The following is a 23096-nucleotide window of genomic DNA, read 5'->3' as shown; positions in this document are numbered from 1 at the left end:
AGGTGTATCTCATTGATCATCCCTAAAGCCAACACCTCATTCGGCCGCCTTTCGTTCCAGTACTCTGCTGCCTGTGACTGGAATGAATTGCAAAAATCGCTGAAGTTGGAGACTTTTATCTCCCTCACCAACTTCAAACATCAGCTATCTGAGCAGCTAACCGATCGCTGCAGCTGTACATAATCTATTGGTAAATAGCCCACCCATTTTCACCTACCTCATCCCCACAGTTATTATTTATTTACTTTTCTGCTCTTTTGCACACCAATATCTCTACCTGTACATTATCATCTGATCATTTATCACTCCATTGTTAATCTGCAAAATTGTAATTATTCGCCTACCTCCTCATGCCTTTTGCACACATTGTATATAGACTCCCCTTTTTTTCTCTACTGTGTTATTGACTTGTTAATTGTTTACTCCATGTGTAACTCTGTGTTGTCTGTTCACACTGCTATGCTTTATCTTGGCCAGGTCGCAGTTGCAAATGAGAACCTGTTCTCAACTAGCCTACCTGGTTAAATAAAGGTGAAATAAAATTTAAAAAAATAAAAAATGTTATACACCTGTTCTATTCGGCGCATGTGAAAAATAAAATTTGATTTGATTTGATTATGCACTACTTTTGACCAGAAAATAGATATTTTTATTTATATATATATTAATTGTGAATGTAATGTAATTACAGTCAAATGCTTAGTTACAAGCTCTTAACCAACAATGCAGTTTTAAGAATTTTTTTAAAAAAGTTTTAAGAAAGTACATTTCTATACTAAAATAAACTGAAGTTAAAAAAATACAAGTAAAAAACCACTATGTATGGAATAGGGTCACAGGTGCCATTTGATAACGTAGATACAGATATGCTGTGTCATCGCTGAGACTCACATGGAAAGTTCCCCCTCCCCTTCCCCATAATGAAGTTATAACCAGTAAGAGCACCAGTCAAACACGTAGCAGATATGCTGTGTCATCCCTGAGACTCACATGGAAAGTTACCCCCCCTTAACCAGTAAGAGCACCAGTCAAACACGTAGCAGATATGCTGTGTCATCCCTGAGACTCACATGGAAAGTTACCCCCCACCTTAACCAGTAAGAGCACCAGTCGAACACGTAGCTCCTTCACTCTATCTAGTTTAGGTTTAATCTTATCACCTCACTGAAGCCACCTGGTCCCGTCTCACACCCAGGACAAACAGTAACACGACAGGACCTCTGGGCTGTGAAGCAGCTCCGCAACGCTTTATATTGGATAGGCTGCAGCAGGAGTGAACTCCTTTGTCGGCATGTGCACCTGCGTGTGCACGATATCGTCTGGGAAACGATTTGTGTGCCCGACTTATCTCATCTATAGTATAGTACTAGATTCTCGAGTGGTTCAGCGGTCTAAGGCACTGCATCTCAGTGCTAGAGGCTATATCACTACAGTACCTGGTTCAGCGGTCTAAGGCCCTGCATCTCAGTGCAAGAGGCATCACTACAGTCCCTGGTTTGAATCCAGGCTGTATCACATCTGGCCGTGATTGGGAATCCCCTAGGGCGCGCGCACAATTGGCCCAGCGTCGTCTGGGTTTGGCCGGGGTAAGCTGTCATTGTAAATAAGAATTTGTTCTTAGCTGACTTGCCTAGTTAAAAAAGGTCAAATAAAATAGTAGACTATATGTGTCCTGAACAGTTCAACTGATCTCAGTTCTAGTAGTCTATATGTGTCCTGAACAGTTCAACTGATCTCAGTTCTAGTGGTCTATATGTGTCCTGAACAGTTCAACTGATCTCAGTTCTAGTGGTCTATATGTGTCCTGAACAGTTCAACTGATCTCAGTTCTAGTAGTCTATATGTGTCCTGAACTGTTCAACTGATCTCAGTTCTAGTAGTCTATATGTGTCCTGAACTGTTCAACTGATCTCAGTTCTAGTAGTCTATATGTGTCCTGAACAGTTCAACTGATCTCAGTTCTAGTAGTCTATATGTGTCCTGAACAGTTCAACTGATCTCAGTTCTAGTAGTCTATATGTGTCCTGAACAGTTCAACTGATCTCAGTTCTAGTAGTCTATATGTGTCCTGAACAGTTCAACTGATCTCAGTTCTAGTAGTCTATATGTGTCCTGAACAGTTCAACTGATCTCAGTTCTAGTAGTCTATATGTGTCCTGAACAGTTCAACTGATCTCAGTTCTAGTAGTCTATATGTGTCCTGAACAGTTCAACTGATCTCAGTTCTAGTAGTCTATATGTGTCCTGAACAGTTCAACTGATCTCAGTTCTAGTAGTCTATATGTGTCCTGAACAGTTCAACTGATCTCAGTTCTAGTAGTCTATATGTGTCCTGAACAGTTCAACTGATCTCAGTTCTAGTAGTCTATATGTGTCCTGAACAGTTCAACTGATCTCAGTTCTAGTAGTCTATATGTGTCCTGAACAGTTCAACTGATCTCAGTTCTAGTAGTCTATATGTGTCCTGAACAGTTCAACTGATCTCAGTTCTAGTAGTCTATATGTGTCCTGAACAGTTCAACTGATCTCAGTTCTAGTAGTCTATATGTGTCCTGAACAGTTCAACTGATCTCAGTTCTAGTAGTCTATATGTGTCCTGAACAGTTCAACTGATCTCAGTTCTAGTAGTCTATATGTGTCCTGAACAGTTCAACTGATCTCAGTTCTAGTAGTCTATATGTGTCCTGAACAGTTCAACTGATCTCAGTTCTAGTAGTCTATATGTGTCCTGAACAGTTCAACTGATCTCAGTTCTAGTAGTCAATGTGTCCTGAACTGATCTCAGTTCTAGTAGTCAATGTGTCCTGAACTGATCTCAGTTCTAGTAGTCTATATGTGTCCTGAACAGTTCAACTGATCTCAGTTCTAGTAGTCAATGTGTCCTGAACTGATCTCAGTTCTAGTAGTCTATATGTGTCCTGAACAGTTCAACTGATCTCAGTTCTAGTAGTCTATATGTGTCCTGAACAGTTCAACTGATCTCAGTTCTAGTAGTCTATATGTGTCCTGAACAGTTCAACTGATCTCAGTTCTAGTAGTCAATGTGTCCTGAACAGTTCAACTGATCTCAGTTCTAGTAGTCTATATGTGTCCTGAACAGTTCAACTGATCTCAGTTCTAGTAGTCTATATGTGTCCTGAACAGTTCAACTGATCTCAGTTCTAGTAGTCTATATGTGTCCTGAACAGTTCAACTGATCTCAGTTCTAGTAGTCAATGTGTCCTGAACAGTTCAACTGATCTCAGTTCTAGTAGTCTATATGTGTCCTGAACAGTTCAACTGATCTCAGTTCTAGTAGTCTATATGTGTCCTGAACAGTTCAACTGATCTCAGTTCTAGTAGTCTATATGTGTCCTGAACAGTTCAACTGATCTCAGTTCTAGTAGTCTATATGTGTCCTGAACAGTTCAACTGATCTCAGTTCTAGTAGTCTATATGTGTCCTGAACAGTTCAACTGATCTCAGTTCTAGTAGTCTATATGTGTCCTGAACAGTTCAACTGATCTCAGTTCTAGTAGTCTATATGTGTCCTGAACAGTTCAACTGATCTCAGTTCTAGTAGTCTATATGTGTCCTGAACAGTTCAACTGATCTCAGTTCTAGTAGTCTATATGTGTCCTGAACAGTTCAACTGATCTCAGTTCTAGTAGTCAATGTGTCCTGAACTGATCTCAGTTCTAGTAGTCAATGTGTCCTGAACTGATCTCAGTTCTAGTAGTCTATATGTGTCCTGAACAGTTCAACTGATCTCAGTTCTAGTAGTCAATGTGTCCTGAACTGATCTCAGTTCTAGTTGTCTATATGTGTCCTGAACAGTTCAACTGATCTCAGTTCTAGTAGTCTATATGTGTCCTGAACAGTTCAACTGATCTCAGTTCTAGTAGTCTATATGTGTCCTGAACAGTTCAACTGATCTCAGTTCTAGTAGTCAATGTGTCCTGAACAGTTCAACTGATCTCAGTTCTAGTAGTCAATGTGTCCTGAACAGTTCAACTGATCTCAGTTCTAGTAGTCAATGTGTCCTGAACAGTTCAACTGATCTCAGTTCTAGTAGTCAATGTGTCCTGAACAGTTCAACTGATCTCAGTTCTAGTAGTCTATATGTGTCCTGAACAGTTCAACTGATCTCAGTTCTAGTAGTCAATGTGTCCTGAACAGTTCAACTGATCTCAGTTCTAGTAGTCTATATGTGTCCTGAACAGTTCAACTGATCTCAGTTCTAGTAGTCAATGTGTCCTGAACTGATCTCAGTTCTAGTAGTCAATGTGTCCTGAACTGATCTCAGTTCTAGTAGTCTATATGTGTCCTGAACAGTTCAACTGATCTCAGTTCTAGTAGTCAATGTGTCCTGAACTGATCTCAGTTCTAGTAGTCTATATGTGTCCTGAACAGTTCAACTGATCTCAGTTCTAGTAGTCTATATGTGTCCTGAACAGTTCAACTGATCTCAGTTCTAGTAGTCTATATGTGTCCTGAACAGTTCAACTGATCTCAGTTCTAGTAGTCAATGTGTCCTGAACAGTTCAACTGATCTCAGTTCTAGTAGTCTATATGTGTCCTGAACAGTTCAACTGATCTCAGTTCTAGTAGTCTATATGTGTCCTGAACAGTTCAACTGATCTCAGTTCTAGTAGTCTATATGTGTCCTGAACAGTTCAACTGATCTCAGTTCTAGTAGTCAATGTGTCCTGAACAGTTCAACTGATCTCAGTTCTAGTAGTCTATATGTGTCCTGAACAGTTCAACTGATCTCAGTTCTAGTAGTCTATATGTGTCCTGAACAGTTCAACTGATCTCAGTTCTAGTAGTCTATATGTGTCCTGAACAGTTCAACTGATCTCAGTTCTAGTAGTCTATATGTGTCCTGAACAGTTCAACTGATCTCAGTTCTAGTAGTCTATATGTGTCCTGAACAGTTCAACTGATCTCAGTTCTAGTAGTCTATATGTGTCCTGAACAGTTCAACTGATCTCAGTTCTAGTAGTCTATATGTGTCCTGAACAGTTCAACTGATCTCAGTTCTAGTAGTCTATATGTGTCCTGAACAGTTCAACTGATCTCAGTTCTAGTAGTCAATGTGTCCTGAACTGATCTCAGTTCTAGTAGTCAATGTGTCCTGAACTGATCTCAGTTCTAGTAGTCTATATGTGTCCTGAACAGTTCAACTGATCTCAGTTCTAGTAGTCAATGTGTCCTGAACTGATCTCAGTTCTAGTTGTCTATATGTGTCCTGAACAGTTCAACTGATCTCAGTTCTAGTAGTCTATATGTGTCCTGAACAGTTCAACTGATCTCAGTTCTAGTAGTCTATATGTGTCCTGAACAGTTCAACTGATCTCAGTTCTAGTAGTCAATGTGTCCTGAACAGTTCAACTGATCTCAGTTCTAGTAGTCAATGTGTCCTGAACAGTTCAACTGATCTCAGTTCTAGTAGTCAATGTGTCCTGAACAGTTCAACTGATCTCAGTTCTAGTAGTCAATGTGTCCTGAACAGTTCAACTGATCTCAGTTCTAGTAGTCTATATGTGTCCTGAACAGTTCAACTGATCTCAGTTCTAGTAGTCAATGTGTCCTGAACAGTTCAACTGATCTCAGTTCTAGTAGTCTATATGTGTCCTGAACAGTTCAACTGATCTCAGTTCTAGTAGTCAATGTGTCCTGAACAGTTCAACTGATCTCAGTTCTAGTAGTCTATATGTGTCCTGAACAGTTCAACTGATCTCAGTTCTAGTAGTCAATGTGTCCTGAACAGTTCAACTGATCTCAGTTCTAGTAGTCAATGTGTCCTGAACAGTTCAACTGATCTCAGTTCTAGTAGTCTATATGTGTCCTGAACAGTTCAACTGATCTCAGTTCTAGTAGTCTATATGTGTCCTGAACAGTTCAACTGATCTCAGTTCTAGTAGTCTATATGTGTCCTGAACAGTTCAACTGATCTCAGTTCTAGTAGTCTATATGTGTCCTGAACAGTTCAACTGATCTCAGTTCTAGTAGTCTATATGTGTCCTGAACAGTTCAACTGATCTCAGTTCTAGTAGTCTATATGTGTCCTGAACAGTTCAACTGATCTCAGTTCTAGTAGTCTATATGTGTCCTGAACAGTTCAACTGATCTCAGTTCTAGTAGTCTATATGTGTCCTGAACAGTTCAACTGATCTCAGTTCTAGTAGTCTATATGTGTCCTGAACAGTTCAACTGATCTCAGTTCTAGTAGTCTATATGTGTCCTGAACAGTTCAACTGATCTCAGTTCTAGTAGTCAATGTGTCCTGAACTGATCTCACTAGCCTTAGACCGGGATTCAACCCATCACCACTCTTCAGCTATACACCTTTTAAAGGCAATGTTCCCTCCTCACCACTGTCACTCTACCTAGTTCAGCCTTGATGCTTTCACTCCCCCCCACTACCCTCAATCCCGCGGCCCGCTACCCCCCCTCCCGCGCTACCCTCAACCCCCCGCCTCACTACCTCCCCCCACTCCCTCCCTCCCCCTCCCCCTCCACCCACCTCTTCCTCCCTCCGTGGACCTAACAACATGCTGTTTTCCCACAGTCCCAGCCTCCAGCCCAGGTGAATGTAAGCCGATGGGGGAGGGGGGCTTCTGTGTCAAAGGTACTACAGTAGACTGTTAGAACGGACACACAGAGGGCTCTGTCCTCTCTCCATAATAGCAGGCTTCCTCTCCCTTCAGACCCACAGTGGACCCACACTACATTCAACCAACCAACACAAGCAGGTAAGTTGCTCTTCTTCATGTTTCGTTTACACTATGCTTATGTCCCAAATGTGTATTTGTATTTATTATGGATCCCCATTAGTTCCTGCCAAGGCAGCAGCTACTCTTCCTGGGGTTTATTATGGATCCCCATTAGTTCCTGCCAAGGCAGCAGCTACTCTTCATGGGGTTTATTATGGATCCCCATTAGTTCCTGCCAAGGCAGCAGCTACTCTTCCTGGGGTTTATTATGGATCCCCATTAGTTCCTGCCAAGGCAGCAGCTACTCTTCCTGGGGTTTATTATGGATCCCCATTAGTTCCTGCCAAGGCAGCAGCTACTCTTCCTGGAGTTTATTATGGATCCCCATTAGTTCCTGCCAAGGCAGCAGCTACTCTTCCTGGGGTTTATTCTGGATCTCCATTAGTTCCTGCCAAGGCAGCAGCTACTCTTCCTGGGGTTTATTCTGGATCCCCATTAGTTCCTGCCAAGGCAGCAGCTACTCTTCCTGGGGTTTATTATGGATCCCCATTAGTTCCTGCCAAGGCAGCAGCTACTCTTCCTGGGGTTTATTATGGATCCCCATTAGTTCCTGCCAAGGCAGCAGCTACTCTTCCTGGGGTTTATTATGGATCCCCATTAGTTCCTGCCAAGGCAGCAGCTACTCTTCCTGGGGTTTATTCTGGATCTCCATTAGTTCCTGCCAAGGCAGCAGCTACTCTTCCTGGGGTTTATTATGGATCCCCATTAGTTCCTGCCAAGGCAGCAGCTACTCTTCCTGGGGTTTATTATGGATCCCCATTAGTTCCTGCCAAGGCAGCAGCTCCTCTTCCTGGGGTTTATTATGGATCCCCATTAGTTCCTGCCAAGGCAGCAGCTACTCTTCCTGGGGTTTATTATGGATCCCCATTAGTTCCTGCCAAGGCAGCAGCTCCTCTTCCTGGGGTTTATTATGGATCCCCATTAGTTCCTGCCAAGGCAGCAGCTACTCTTCCTGGGGTTTATTATGGATCCCCATTAGTTCCTGCCAAGGCAGCAGCTACTCTTCCTGGGGTTTATTATGGATCCCCATTAGTTCATATCAAATGTATTTATAGAGCCCTTCGTACATCGGCTTATATCTCAAGGTGCTGTACAGAAACCCAGCCTAAAACCCCAAACAGCAAGCAATGCAGGTGTAGAAGCAGGGTGGCTCGGAAAAACTCCCTAGAAAGGCCAAAACCTAGGAAGAAACCTTGAGAGGAACCAGGCTATGTGGGGTGGCCAGTCCTCTTCTGGCTGTCTTGGGTGGAGATTATAACAGAACATGGCCAAGATGTTCAAATGTTCATAAATGACCAGCATGGTACAATAATAATAAGGCAGAACAGTTTAAACTGGAGCAGCAGCACGGCCAAGTGGACTGGGGACAGCAAGGAGTCATCATGTCAGGTAGTCCTGAGGCATGGTCCTAGGGCTCAGGTCCTCCGAGAGAGAAAGAAAGAGAGAAAGAAATAATTAGAGAGAGCGTACTTAAATTCACACAGGATACCGGATAAGACAGGAAAAGTACTCCAGATATAACAGACTGCCCCTAGCCCCCGACACATAAACTACTGCAGCATAAATACTGGAGGCTGAAACAGGAGGGGTCAGGAGACACTGTGGCCCCGTCCGACGATACCCCAGGACAGGGCCAAACTGGCAGGATATAACCCCATATCTAACCTCTAATCCCTGACCTCCAGGATGTGTGTGGCCTGTAATATCTGACTTCTAATCCCTGACCTCCAGGACGTGTGTGTGGCCTGTAATATCTGACCTCTAACCCCTGACCCCTAGAATGCGTGTAGCCTGTCTGTTAGTGCTGTTCCCATTGGCCCTGGTGCAGCTGGGAGGCTGTCTGCTGCTAGGAGCCTTCAACATCAAGACATTCGGAGACAAGAAGTCCTCCAACTCAACCCTCATGGACATCATCACCCAGGTAGAGCTTTATCTCAAAACATCACAATGTAACGTTTTATCTCATGACATCACAATGTAACGTTTTATCTCATGACATCACAATGTAACGTTTTATCTCATGACATCATAATGTAACGTTTTATTTCATGACATCATAATGTAACGTTTTATCTCATGACATCACAATGTAACATTTTATCTCATGACATCACAATGTAACATTTTATCTCATGACATCACAATGTAACGTTTTATCTCACAACATCATAATGTAACGTTTTATCTCATGACATCACAATGTAACATTTTATCTCATGACATCATAATGTCACGTTTTATCTCATGACATCACAATGTAACATTTTATCTCATGACATCACAATGTAACATTTTATCTCATGACATCATAATGTCACGTTTTATCTCATGACATCACAGTGTAACATTTTATCTCATGACATCTTGGGACTAAAAGTGATTGTAGATTCTCCATCTGAAAGTACTTCTTAGTCTCAGACCAGGCTGTGTCCGGGAACCTTAGTTGTTATTCATTTAAATTATGATTTTTTAAATGTATTAGATAGTGCACCGTTATGATATCGTGCTGATCCAGGAAGTAAGAGACACTGACCTATCAGCAACCAACAAACTGATGCAGCACGTCAACAAGTAAGACCAATCACAGCCCTGAAACAATATTACATCCACTAACCAATGACAGCCCCTCCGATATAAAGACTTGTAATGTGAGTTGTCTAATAACTATATTTCTTTGTTGTCAGAGGCTTGTCTCCCTATAGGTACAGTCACATTGTCAGCGAGGAACTGGGCCGCAGTACTTACACAGAGAGATACCTCTACCTGTACAGGTAATATACAGAGAGATACCTCTACCTGTACAGGTAATATACAGAGATATACAGTGTCTTGTGAATGTATTCGGCCCCCTTGAACTTTGCGACCTTTTGCCACATTTCAGGCTTCAAACATAAAGATATAAAACTGTATTTTTTTGTGAAGAATCAACAACAAGTGGGACACAATCATGAAGTGGAACGACATTTATTAGATATTTCAAACTTTTTGAACAAATCAAAAACGAAAAAAATTGGGCGTGCAAAATGATTCAGCCCCTTTACTTTCAGTGCAGCAAACTCTCTCCAGAGGTTCAGTGAGGATCTCTGAATGATCCAATGTTGACCTAAATGACTAATGATGATAAATACAATCCACCTGTGTGTAATCAAGTCTCCGTATAAATGCACCTGCACTGTGATAGTCTCAGAGGTCCGTTAAAAGCGCAGAGAACATCATGAAGAACAAGGAACACACCAGGCAGGTCCGAGATACTGTTGTGAAGAAGTTTAAAGCCGGATTTGGATAAAAAAAGATTTCCCAAGCTTTAAACATCCCAAGGAGCACTGTGCAAGCGATAATATTGAAATGGAAGTATCAGACCACTGCAAATCTACCAAGACCTGGCCGTCCCTCTAAACTTTCAGCTCATACAAGGAGAAGACTGATCAGAGATGCAGCCAAGAGGCCCATGATCACTCTGGATGAACTGCAGACATGTACTGCTGAGGTGGGAGAGTCTGTCCATAGGACAACAATCAGTCGTATATTGCACAAATCTGGCCTTTATGGGAGAGTGGCAAGAAGAAAGCCATTTCTTAAAGATATCCATAAAAAGTGTCGTTTAAAGTTTGCCACAAGCCACCTGGGAGACACACCAAACATGTGGAAGAAGGTGCTCTGGTCAGATGAAACCAAAATTAAACTTTTTGGCAACAATGCAAAAAGTTATGTTTGGCGTAAAAGCAACACAGCTCATCACCCTGAACACACCATCCCCACTGTCAAACATGGTGGTGGCAGCATCATGGTTTGGGCCTGCTTTTCTTCAGCAGAGACAGGGAAGATGGTTAAAATTGATGGGAAGATGGATGGAGCCAAATACAGGACCATTCTGGAAGAAAACCTGATGGAGTCTGCAAAAGACCTGAGACTGGGACGGAGATTTGTCTTCCAACAAGACAATGATCCAAAACATAAAGCAAAATCTACAATGGAATGGTTAAAAATAAACATATCCAGGTGTTAGAATGGCCAAGTCAAAGTCCAGACCTGAATCCAATCGAGAATCTGTGGAAAGAACTGAAAACTGCTGTTCACAAATGCTCTCCATCCAACCTCACTGAGCTCGACCTGTTTTGCAAGGAGGAATGGGAAAAAATTTCAGTCTCTCGATGTGCAAAACTGATAGAGACATACCCCAAGCGACTTACAGCTGTAATCGCAGCAAAAGGTGGCGCTACAAAGTATTAACTTAAGGGGGCTGAATAATTTTGCACGCCCAATTTTTCAGTTTTTGATTTGTTAAAAAAGTTTGAAATATCCAATAAATGTCGTTCCACTTCATGATTGTGTCCCACTTGTTGATTCTTCACAAAAAAAATACAGTTTTATATCTTTATGTTTGAAGCCTGAAATGTGGCAAAAGGTCGCAAAGTTCAAGGGGGCCGAATACTTTCGCAAGGCACTGTAACTCTTATCTGTACAGGTTCTGTTCTGTACTTTGTCGTTCTGTGCTGTACTAAACACTGAAACCATCTCCTAAAGCGTGTGTTTGTCCTGTTATATGATAGAGAGGAGACGGTCTCTGTGGCTAAGAACTACACGTACGATGACGGCTGTGAGCCCTGCGGTACAGATACCTTCATCAGAGAACCCTTCATTGTTATGTTCTCCTCGAACTACACAGGTAGAAGGGGATGTGGGGGGGTGATGGGGAGAGGTGGGTTGGGGGAGGGAGATGGAGATGGGGGAGAGAGTGGGGAGGGAGAGGGGGAATGAGAGGGAGAGAGAGATTCAGTGTGTGTGTGTGTGTGTGAGAGAGAGAGAGTTAGAGAGAGAGAGAGTCCATTAGTCCATTAGTCCTGTTGTTACAGTCAGTCCATTAGTCCTGTTGATACAGTCAGTCCATTAGTCCTGTTGATACAGTCAGTCCATTAGTCCATTAGTCCTGTTGATACAGTCAGTCCATTAGTCCTGTTGATACAGTCAGTCCATTAGTCCTGTTGATGCAGTCAGTCCATTAGTCCTGTTGATACAGTCAGTCCATTAGTCCTGTTGATACAGTCAGTCCATTAGTCCATTAGTCCTGTTGATACAGTCAGTCCATTAGTCCTGTTGATACAGTCAGTCCATTAGTCCTGTTGTTACAGTCAGTCCATTAGTCCTGTTGATACAGTCAGTCCATTAGTCCTGTTGATACAGTCAGTCCATTAGTCCTGTTGATACAGTCAGTCCATTAGTCCTGTTGATACAGTCAGTCCATTAGTCATGTTGATACAGTCAGTCCATTAGTCATGTTGATACAGTCAGTCCATTAGTCCTGTTGATACAGTCAGTCCATTAGTCCTGTTGATACAGTCAGTCCATTAGTCCTGTTGATACAGTCAGTCCATTAGTCCTGTTGATACAGTCAGTCCATTAGTCCTGTTGATACAGTCAGTCCATTAGTCCTGTTGATACAGTCAGTCCATTAGTCCTGTTGATACAGTCAGTCCATTAGTCCTGTTGATACAGTTAGTCCATTAGTCCTGTTGATACAGTCAGTCCATTAGTCCTGTTGATACAGTCAGTCCATTAGTCCTGTTGATACAGTCAGTCCATTAGTCCTGTTGATACAGTCAGTCCATTAGTCCTGTTGATACAGTCAGTCCATTAGTCCTGTTGTTACAGTCAGTCCATTAGTCCAGTTGATTCAGTCAGTCCATTAGTCCTGTTGATACAGTCAGTCCATTAGTCCTGTTGATACAGTCAGTCCATTAGTCCTGTTGATACAGTCAGTCCATTAGTCCTGTTGATACAGTCAGTCCATTAGTCCTGTTGATGCAGTCAGTCCATTAGTCCTGTTGATACAGTCAGTCCATTAGTCCATTAGTCCTGTTGATACAGTCAGTCCATTAGTCCTGTTGATACAGTCAGTCCATTAGTCCTGTTGATACAGTCAGTCCATTAGTCCTGTTGATACAGTCAGTCCCAAGATGTGTTGCGTGTCAGCAGGCAAGTTTTCAAGATATTCGACTTTGAAGAGGCAAAGAGTCATGAAGCATTTTGCATCATACAGCTGCACCATCGAGAGCATCCTGACTGGTTGCATCACCGCCTGGTATGGCAACTGTTCGGCATCCGACCGTAAGGCGCTACAGAGGGTAGTGCCCTCGGCCCAGTACATCACTGGGGCCAAGCTTCCTGCCATCCAGGACCTCTATACTAGGCGGTGTAAGAGGAAGGCCCAAAAACTGGTCAAAGATTCCAGTCACCCAAGTCATAGACTGTTTTCTCTGCTACCGCACGGCAAGCGGTACCGGAGCGCCAAGGCTTGGTCCAAAAGCCATAAGACCGCTGGACAATTAATCAAATGGCCACCCGGACTATTTACATGAGGTTTTTTGGCTGTCATGTGCTTTTTTTTAAAGAGGAGTGGCTTTCATCTGGCTACTCTAACATAAAGGCCTGATTGGTGGAGTGCTGTCAGAGTGACCATCAGGTTTTTGGTCACCTCGCTGACCAAGGTTCTTCTCCCCCGAATGCTCGGCTTGGCCGGGTGGCCAGCTCTACGAAGTGTTTTGGTGGATCCAAACTTCTTCCAATTGAATGATGGAGGCCACTATGGTGACCTTGGTGACCTTCAATGCTGCAGAATGATGGAGGCCACTATGGTGACCTTCAATGCTGCAGAATGATGGAGGCCACTATGGTGACCATGGAGGCCACTATGGTGACCTTGGTGACCTTCAATGCTGCAGACATGTTTTGGTACCCTTCTCTGGATCTGTGCCTTGACAAAATCCTGTCTCAGAGCTCTACGGACAATTCCTTCAACCTCATGGCTTGGTTTTTGCTCTGACATGCACTGTCAACTGTGGTTATCTCGATATAGGACTTGTTTTACTGTGGATATAGATACTTTTGTACCTGTTTCCTCCAGCATCTTCAGAAGGTCCTTTGCTGTTGTTCTGGGATTGATTTGCACTTTTCGCACCAAAGTACGTTCATCTCTCGGAGACAGAATGTGTCTCCTTCCTGAGCGGTATGACGGCTGCCTGGTCCCATGGTGTTTATACTTGCGTACTATTGTTTGTACAGATGAACTTAGTACCTTCAGGTGTTTGGAAATTGCTCCCAAGGATGAACCAGACTTGGGGAGGTCTACAATTTTCATCTGAGGTCTTGGCTGATTTATTTTGATTTTCCCATGATGTCAGGCAAAGATGCACTGAGGTTGAAGGTAGACCTTGAAATACATCCACAGGTACACCTCCAATTGACACAAATTATGTCAATTAGCCTATCAGAAACTTCTAAAGCCATGACATAATTTTTCTGGAATTTTCCAAGCTGTTTAAAGGCACAGTCAACTTTAGTGTATGTAAACTTCTGACCCACTGGAATTGTGATACAATGAATTATAAGTGAAATAATCTGTCTGTAAACAATTGTTGGAAAAATGACTTGTGTCATGCACAAAGTAGATGTCCTAACCGACTTGCCAAAACTATAATTTGTTAACAATACATTTGTGGAGTGGTTGTAAAACGAGTTCTAATGACTCCAACCTAAGTGTATGTAAACTAGTTTTAATGACTCCAACCTAAGTGTATGTAAACTTCCCACTTCAACTGTCTGTCTCCATCACCTCCCTTTGGTTCCTTCCCCGTTATTGGTTCTGGTCCAGTGTTCATCATGTCTGTACCCGTGTTTCTTGTTTTGTTCTATGTTCATTTATTAAATACTGAACCTGCTTCTCCCAGCGTTACAGTTCCATCTCGTCTATATCATCTATGATATACATCTCCCAGTGTTACAGTTCCATCTCGTCTATATCATCTATGATATACATCTCCCAGTGTTACAGTTCCATCTCGTCTATATCATCTATGATATACATCTCCCAGTGTTACAGTTCCATCTCGTCTATATCATCTATGATATACATCTCCCAGTGTTACAGTTCCATCTCGTCTACATCAACTATGATATACATCTCGTCTATGAGACCAGGCTGAATATCTAGTGTATCTATATCATCTATGATATACATCTCGTCTATGAGACCAGGCTGAATATCTAGTGTATCTATATCATCTATGATATACATCTCGTCTATGAGACCAGGCTGAATATCCAGTCTATCTATATCATCTATGATATACATCTCGTCTATGAGACCAGGCTGAATATCTAGTGTATCTATATCATCTATGATATACATCTCGTCTATGAGACCAGGCTGAATATCTTGAAAAACTTGACTGCTGTAAAACATTTTGGAACTGTCTTGATTAATGAAGATATTAAATCTTTAACTCTCCATTCCTCTTTCGGTGTTTTTCTCTCCCTCCCTCCCTCCCTCCCTCCCTCCCTCCCTCCCTCCCTCCCTCCCTCCCTCCCTCCCTCCCTCCCTCCCTCCCCACCTCCCTCTCTCTCCCCACCTCCCTCCCCCTCCCTCTCTCCCTCTCTCCCCACCTCCCTCTCTCCCCACCTCCCTCTCTCCCTCTCTCCCTCCCCACCTCCCCACCTCCCTCCCTCCCCCTCCCTCCCTCCCCACCTCCCTCTCTCCCTCTCTCCCCCACCTCCCTCTCTCCCTCTCTCCCTCCCCACCTCCCCACCTCCCTCCCTCCCCCTCTCTCTCTCCCCCCTCCCTCCCCCTCCCTCCCCACCTCCCTCCCCACCTCCCTCTCTCCCTCCCTCCCTCTCTCCCCACCTCCCTCCCCACCTCCCCACCTCCCTCCCCCTCTCTCTCCCCCTCTCTCCCTACCTCCCTCTCTCCCTCCCTCCCCCTCCCTCTCTCCCTCCCTCCCTCTCTCCCCACCTCCCTCCCCACCTCCCCACCTCTCTCCCTCCCCCTCCCTCCCCCTCCCTCCCTCCCTCTCTCCCCCCCTCTCTCCCCACCTCCCTCTCTCCCTCCCTCTCTCCCCACCTCCCTCTCTCCCCACCTCCCCACCTCCCTCCCTCTCTCCCCACCTCCCTCCCCCCCTCCCTCCCTCCCTCCCTCTCTCCCCACCTCCCTCTCTTCCCACCTCCCTCTCTCCCCACCTCCCTCTCTCCCTCCCTCTCTCTCCACCTCCCCACCTCCCTCTCTCCCTCCCCACCTCCCTCCCTCCCTCCCCCTCTCTCTCTCCCCTCTCTCTCCCCACCTCCCTCTCTCCCTCCCCACCTCCCTCCCTCCCTCCCCCTCTCTCTCTCCCTCTCTCTCCCCACCTCCCTCCCTCCCCACCTCCCTCCCTCCCTCCCCCTCTCTCTCTCCCTCTCTCTCCCCACCTCCCTCTCTCTCTCCCCACCTCCCTCTCTCCCTCCCCACCTCCCTCCCTCCCTCTCTTCTAGCTGTGAGGAACTTTGTTTTGATTCCTCAACACACGTCTCCAGACTCGGCAGTGAAGGAGGTTGATGCTCTGTACGATGTGGCCGCTGACGTCAGAGCTCGCTGGAACACCAATGTGACTATACAACACACACACTGATACACACACACACACACACACTGATACACACACACACACACTGATACACACTGATACACACACACACACACACTGATACACACTGACACACACTGATACACACTGACACACACTGATACACACACACTGATACACACTGACACACACACACTGATACACACACACACACACTGATACAGATACACACACACACACACTGATACACACTGACACACACACTGATACACACACACTGACACACACTGATACACACTGATACACACTGATACACACACACTGATACACACACTGATACACACACTGATACACACAAACTGATACACACACACTGATACACACTGATACACACTGATACACACTGATACACACACACTGATACACACACTGATACACACACTGATACACACTGATACACACACACTGATACACACACACTGATACACACTGATACACACAGATACACACTGATACACACTGATACACACTGATACACACTAACACACACACTCCTCTGTAGTAGTTCTGCTAGGGGACTTCAATACTGGCTTTGATTTTATTTTCTCTCTATGGACTCTACACACACACACACTGACACGTGTATACTGACTCCACACACACACACACACTGACACGTGTATACTGACTCCACACACACACACACACACTGACACGTGTATACTGACTCCACACACACACACACACACTGACACGTGTATACTGACTCCACACACACACACACTGACACGTTTATACTGACTCCACACACACACACTGACACGTGTGTACTGACTCCACACACACACTGGCACGTGTATACTGACTCCACACACACACACTGACACCTGTATACTGACTCCACACACACACACACACGGACATATAACCATCATTTACACTGAGTGTACAAAACATTAAGGACCCCTTCATACTATTGAGTTATAGAGGTTAAATGTATTCCGTTGAGATTCAATCCCAATATTATTATATTCATCACAGAAGACTGAAATATAACTAAACTGTATGACATAGATACACCAGATTTCCATCGTAACAAATTATGCATCTTTATTAATTCCCAGTGAAATCCATAGATTAGAGCCGAATGAATATTTAAATTGACTCATTTCCTTATATGAACTGTAACTCAGTAAAATGTTAGAAATTGTTGCATTGTTGGGTTTATTGTTTTGTTCAGTGTTGTACTACGTTGATGTTGATTGTTGCATTGTTGGGTTTATTGTTTTGTTCAGTGTTGTACTACGTTGATGTTGATTGTTGCATTGTTAGGTTTTAGAGTTTACAAGATAAAAGGCATTTCACTGTCCTTGTGCACATAACATTAAAACATGAAACTTGACTTGCACACAAAGGTTTGATCGATTGATGAATTAATTGATTGATTGTTTGATTGATGAATTAATTGATTGATTGTTTGATTGATGAATTGATTGATTGAATGAATTGATTGGTTGATTGATTATTTGATTGATGAATTGATTGATGAATTGATTGATTAATTGATTGATTGAATTAAATGATTGGTTGATTGATGAATTAATTGATTGGTTGAATGATTGTTTGATTGATGAATTAATTGATTGATTGATTTAATTAATTGGTTGATTGATTGATTGGCAGGACATAGTGCTGCTGGGGGACTTCAACGCAGGCTGTCGCTACGTCAGTGGATCAGACTGGCAGCAGATACGTCTCTTCACAGACCACAGATACCACTGGCTGATCCCTGACCACGCTGACACCACGGTGTCTAACACCGACTGTCCCTACGACAGGTCAGAGACACCTATACACCTATACACACACACACACACACACACACACACACACACACACACACACACACTGGCTGATACCTGACCACGGTGACACCACGGTCTCTAACACCGACTGTCCCTACGACAGGTCAGAGACACCTATACACCTATACACACACACACACACTGGCTGACACCACGGTCTCTAACACCGACTGTCCCTAAGACAGGTCAGACACCGATGCACCTATACATATGCAACCACACACACACAATTAAACACACACACACACCAACTGCCTCCACGACAGGTCAGACCTAGCATACACAGTCACTCAGTCACTCACACATTCATACACACACTCACACTCTCACTCACTCACACTCACTCACTCACTCACACACTCACACACTCACTCACTCACACACACTAACTGTTGGTGTGGTTGTGAAGGGTGGTGGCCACCACTGAGATGATGAGAGGAGTGGTCCCTGGGTCGGCTGAGGTGTTCAACTACATGACTCACCTGAAGCTCAGCCACAGCACGGTAACAACTCTTAACCCTTAAAGGTGGACTCAGTCATGTGATGTGGCACGAAGTCAACACAATATCAGGTCAATCTACACAACTGACAGCATTGAAGCGCTAAACGTTCAATGTTTTATTATTATTATAATATTATTTTATTTATTATCTCATACACCGGATTGGTGCAGTGAAATGTGTTGTTTTACAGGGTCGTAGTAGTATGATAGGTGCAGTGTGTTGTTTTACAGGGTCAGTCATAGTAGTGTGATAGGTGTTGTTTTATAGGGTCAGTCATAGTAGTATGATAGGTGTTGTTTTACAGGGTCAGTCATAGTAGTATGATAGGTGTTGTTTTACAGGGTCGTAGTAGTATGATAGGTGTTGTTGTACAGGGTCAGTCATAGTAGTATGATAGGTGTTGTTGTACAGGGTCAGTCATAGTAGTATGATAGGTGTTGTTTTATAGGGTCAGTCATAGTAGTGTGATAGGTGTTGTTTTATAGGGTCAGTCATAGTAGTATGATAGGTGTTGTTGTACAGGGTCAGTCATAGTAGTGTGATAGGTGTTGTTGTACAGGGTCAGTCATAGTAGTATGATAGGTGTTGTTGTACAGGGTCAGTCATAGTAGTGTGATAGGTGTTGTTGTACAGGGTCAGTCATAGTAGTATGATAGGTGTTGTTTTACAGGGTCAGTCATAGTAGTATGATAGGTATTGTTGTACAGGGTCAGTCATAGTAGTATGATAGGTGTTGTTGTACAGGGTCATAGTAGTATGATAGGTGTTGTTTTACAGGGTCAGACATAGTAGTATGATAGGTGTTGTTGTACAGGGTCAGTCATAGTAGTATGATAGGTGTTGTTGTACAGGGTCAGTCATAGTAGTATGATAGGTGTTGTTGTACAGGGTCAGTCATAGTAGTATGATAGGTGTTGTTGTACAGGGTCAGTCATAGTAGTATGATAGGTGTTGTTTTACAGGGTCAGTCATAGTAGTATGATAGGTGTTGTTTTACAGGGTCAAACATGGAGCGAATCAGGGTTAAGTGCCTTGCTTGAGGCCACATGGACAGATTTTTCACCTTGTCGGCTGAACATTCACCTCAGTCAAAAAGAGACTGAACATTCACCTCAGAGACTGAACATTCACCTCAGTCAATAAGAGACTGAACATTCACCTCAGTCAATAAGAGACTGAACATTCACCTCAGTCAATAAGAGACTGAACATTCACCTCAGTCAATAAGAGACTGAACATTCACCTCAGTCAATAAGAGACTGAACATTCACCTCAGTCAATAAGAGACTGAACATTCACCTCAGTCAATAAGAGACTTAACATTCACCTCAGAGACTGAACATTCACCTCAGTCAATAAGAGACTGAACATTCACCTCAGTCAATAAGAGACTGAACATTCACCTCAGTCAATAAGAGACTGAACATTCACCTCAGTCAATAAGAGACTGAACATTCACCTCAGTCAATAAGAGACTGAACATTCACCTCAGTCAATAAGAGACTGAACATTCACCTCAGTCAATAAGAGACTTAACATTCACCTCAGAGACTGAACATTCACCTCAGTCAATAAGAGACTGAACATTCACCTCAGTCAATAAGAGACTGAACATTCACCTCAGAGACTGAACATTCACCTCAGTCAATAAGAGACTGAACATTCACCTCAGTCAATAAGAGACTGAACATTCACCTCAGTCAATAAGAGACTGAACATTCACCTCAGTCAATAAGAGACTGAACATTCACCTCAGTCAATAAGAGACTGAACATTCACCTCAGTCAATAAGAGACTGAACATTCACCTCAGTCAATAAGAGACTTAACATTCACCTCAGAGACTGAACATTCACCTCAGTCAATAAGAGACTGAACATTCACCTCAGTCAATAAGAGACTGAACATTCACCTCAGTCAATAAGAGACTGAACATTCACCTCAGAGGCTGAACATTCACCTCAGTCAATAAGATACTTAACATTCACCTCAGAGGCTGAACATTCACCTCAGTCAATAAGAGACTGAACATTCACCTCAGTCAATAGGAGACTGAACATTCACCTCAGTCAATAAGAGACTGAACATTCACCTCAGTCAATAAGAGACTGAACATTCACCTCAGTCAATAAGAGACTGAACATTCACCTCAGTCAATAAGAGACTGAACATTCACCTCAGTCAATAAGAGACTGAACATTCACCTCAGTCAATAAGAGACTTAACATTCACCTCAGAGACTTAACATTCACCTCAGAGACTGAACATTCACCTCAGTCAATAAGAGACTGAACATTCACCTCAGTCAATAAGAGACTGAACATTCACCTCAGTCAATAAGAGACTGAACATTCACCTCAGTCAATAAGAGACTGAACATTCACCTCAGTCAATAAGAGACAGCTACTTGTATTTGCCTTCTAATCGGGATTGGAATGATTTTAGTAGCCCATTTTAAATGGTTGGTGTTGAGCTAGGTAGAGTAACAGTGTCTTACTGGTACAGCTCTACTCTCTCTCCCCCTCTCAGGCATTGGCTGTCAGCGACCACTACCCCGTTGAGGTGAAGCTGATTGGTCACGCCCCTGCTGCATGAGCCCGCCTCCAGGAACTATTCAGACACTCTCAAATGGCACCCTATTCACGGCGTAGAGCACTACTTTGGACCAGAGCCTTCTATAGGGAATAGGGTGCCAGTTGAGTGTCATCGCCATGACGCGTTTCAATAAAACTCAGTCGAACGGGGCTCCTGTTATTGTTTGTGTCCAACATTCAAGCTGTAACAAGTGCTTTATAAGAGATGGAAGAGCCCGTATGAATTCTACATTCATTTAGGAGTTTGGTTCTGTTAGTCCCTCAGAGATGGAAGAGCCCGTATGAATTCTACATTAATTTTGGAGTTTGGTTCTGTTAGTCCCTCAGAGATGGAAGAGCCCGTATGAATTCTACATTCATTTAGGAGTTTGGTTCTGTTAGTCCCCTCAGTAACAGCTCAGACACCAGTGGAATGACGTCCAATCAGAAACACCTATTAAACACGCATGGCTACTGTTTTAATAATAATAATAATAATATATGCCATTTAGCAGACGCTTTTATCCAAAGCGACTTACAGTCATGTGTGCATACATTCTACGTATGGGTGGTCCCGGGGATCGAACCCACTACCCTGGCGTTACAAGCGCCATGCTCTACCAACTGAGCTACAGAAGGACCAATTAAACAGTTTGAAGGTTAGAAGATTGCTTCTCTACATATTTAGTCTGTCTCAATCTAAAACATGTGGCTCGGGGTGGTGAAGAGGTCCAGGCCTCTGCCTCTGGACCACTGCCAGCGTGGGTTTCCTGGGTCCTGGGGCCCCACCTGGGTTCATATTAACTTTTGTTGCCCTTAACACGACACAGCAGATTCAAATCATCAAAGCTTGATGAGGAGTTGGTTACTTCAAATCAGCTGTGAAGTGCAAAAAAGAAAAACACAGACACACACACATACACCCGTTGGGGCAGGACAGAATTGAGTAAACCCTGGCCTGAACTCGTGAAACATGAAACTCAACACACATTCCACGGAAGGTATTTTACAGATGTTTACTTGCAAACCAACAGTACAGGAAAATATCATACGAAAAAAAACAACAACATTATGTTCACAGACAAAGGCCAGATGACTTCCTGTACAATCACCTTCATGGTGGTTACTATGGTAACAGTGCTCGTTGTTTCAGTCTAAACAGTCAAACATTATGTTCACAGACAAAGGCCAGATGACTTCCTGTACAATCACCTTCATGGTGGTTACTATGGTAACAGTGCTCATTGTTTCAGTCCAAAACAGTCAAACATTGTGGCAGGGGGAAATAAGGCCGGGGGTGTGTTCATTAGGATTCAAACGAGCCAAAACGGGGAGTGAACTACCCGATATTGTCCAATAAGAAGCGGTTGTTTTCGTTTTCTGTTGCACTGTTTCGCTACGGTCTGCACTAATAAACACACCCCATGTCGTTTCATGAAGGTTGCAGACAGAAAGAGAATGAAATACAGCTGACAAAATGCCCTAATATATATATATATATGACAGGGTAGTGTGTCAACTGGCACCCTATTCCCTATATAGTGCACTACTTTTGACCAGGACCTATAGGATTGAGGGCACTACTTTAGACCAGGGTCTATAGGACTGAGGGCACTAATTTAGACCAGGGTCTATAGGGCTAAGAGCACTACTTTAGGCCAGAGCCTATAGGGGTAAGGGCACTACTTTAGACCAGGGACTATAGGACTGAGGGCACTACTTTAGGCCAGAGCCTATAGGGGTAAGGGCACTACTTTAGACCAGGGTCTATAGGACTAAGGGCACTACTTTAGACCAGGGTCTATAGGACTGAGGGCACTACATTAGACCAGGGTCTATAGGACTAAGGGCACTACTTTAGACCAGGGTCTATAGGACTGAGGGCACTACTTTAGACCAGGGCCTATAGGACTAAGGGCACTACTTTAGACCAGGGACTATAGGACTGAGGGCACTACTTTAGACCAGGGTCTATAGGACTAAGGGCACTACTTTAGACCAGGGTCTAT

The 23096-nt window shown here is 43.5% G+C and overlaps 1 protein-coding gene and 1 long non-coding RNA gene across 2 annotated transcripts; one reads left to right on the top strand and one right to left on the bottom strand.

Annotated features, from left to right (window-relative positions):
* The first annotated feature begins 6551 nt into the window (after window positions 1-6551).
* LOC124020921 (deoxyribonuclease-1-like) lies at window positions 6552-21202 on the top strand. Its single transcript, XM_046336234.1, has 9 exons — window positions 6552-6737; window positions 8538-8679; window positions 9241-9329; window positions 9443-9529; window positions 11309-11424; window positions 16056-16168; window positions 17831-17985; window positions 18422-18515; window positions 21044-21202. Exons 2-9 carry the CDS (start codon window positions 8539-8541, stop codon window positions 21107-21109), a joined length of 861 nt encoding a protein of 286 aa, XP_046192190.1. The 5' UTR covers window positions 6552-6737; window position 8538; the 3' UTR covers window positions 21110-21202.
* An 885-nt stretch (window positions 21203-22087) lies between these two features.
* LOC124020923 lies at window positions 22088-22694 on the bottom strand. The gene is made up of 2 exons (XR_006836164.1): window positions 22300-22694; window positions 22088-22199 (listed from the first exon to the last, which is right to left on the bottom strand). It is a non-coding gene; the product is annotated as an uncharacterized LOC124020923 (long non-coding RNA).
* Window positions 22695-23096: the final 402 nt, after the last annotated feature.

The sequence above is a fragment of the Oncorhynchus gorbuscha genome, unplaced genomic scaffold (genome assembly GCF_021184085.1).
Source record: "Oncorhynchus gorbuscha isolate QuinsamMale2020 ecotype Even-year unplaced genomic scaffold, OgorEven_v1.0 Un_scaffold_987, whole genome shotgun sequence".
In the NCBI taxonomy this organism is placed as follows: Eukaryota; Metazoa; Chordata; class Actinopteri; order Salmoniformes; family Salmonidae; genus Oncorhynchus; species Oncorhynchus gorbuscha.
Note: the sequence above shows the minus strand (reverse complement) of the source record. Positions and strands in the feature narration are given on the sequence as shown.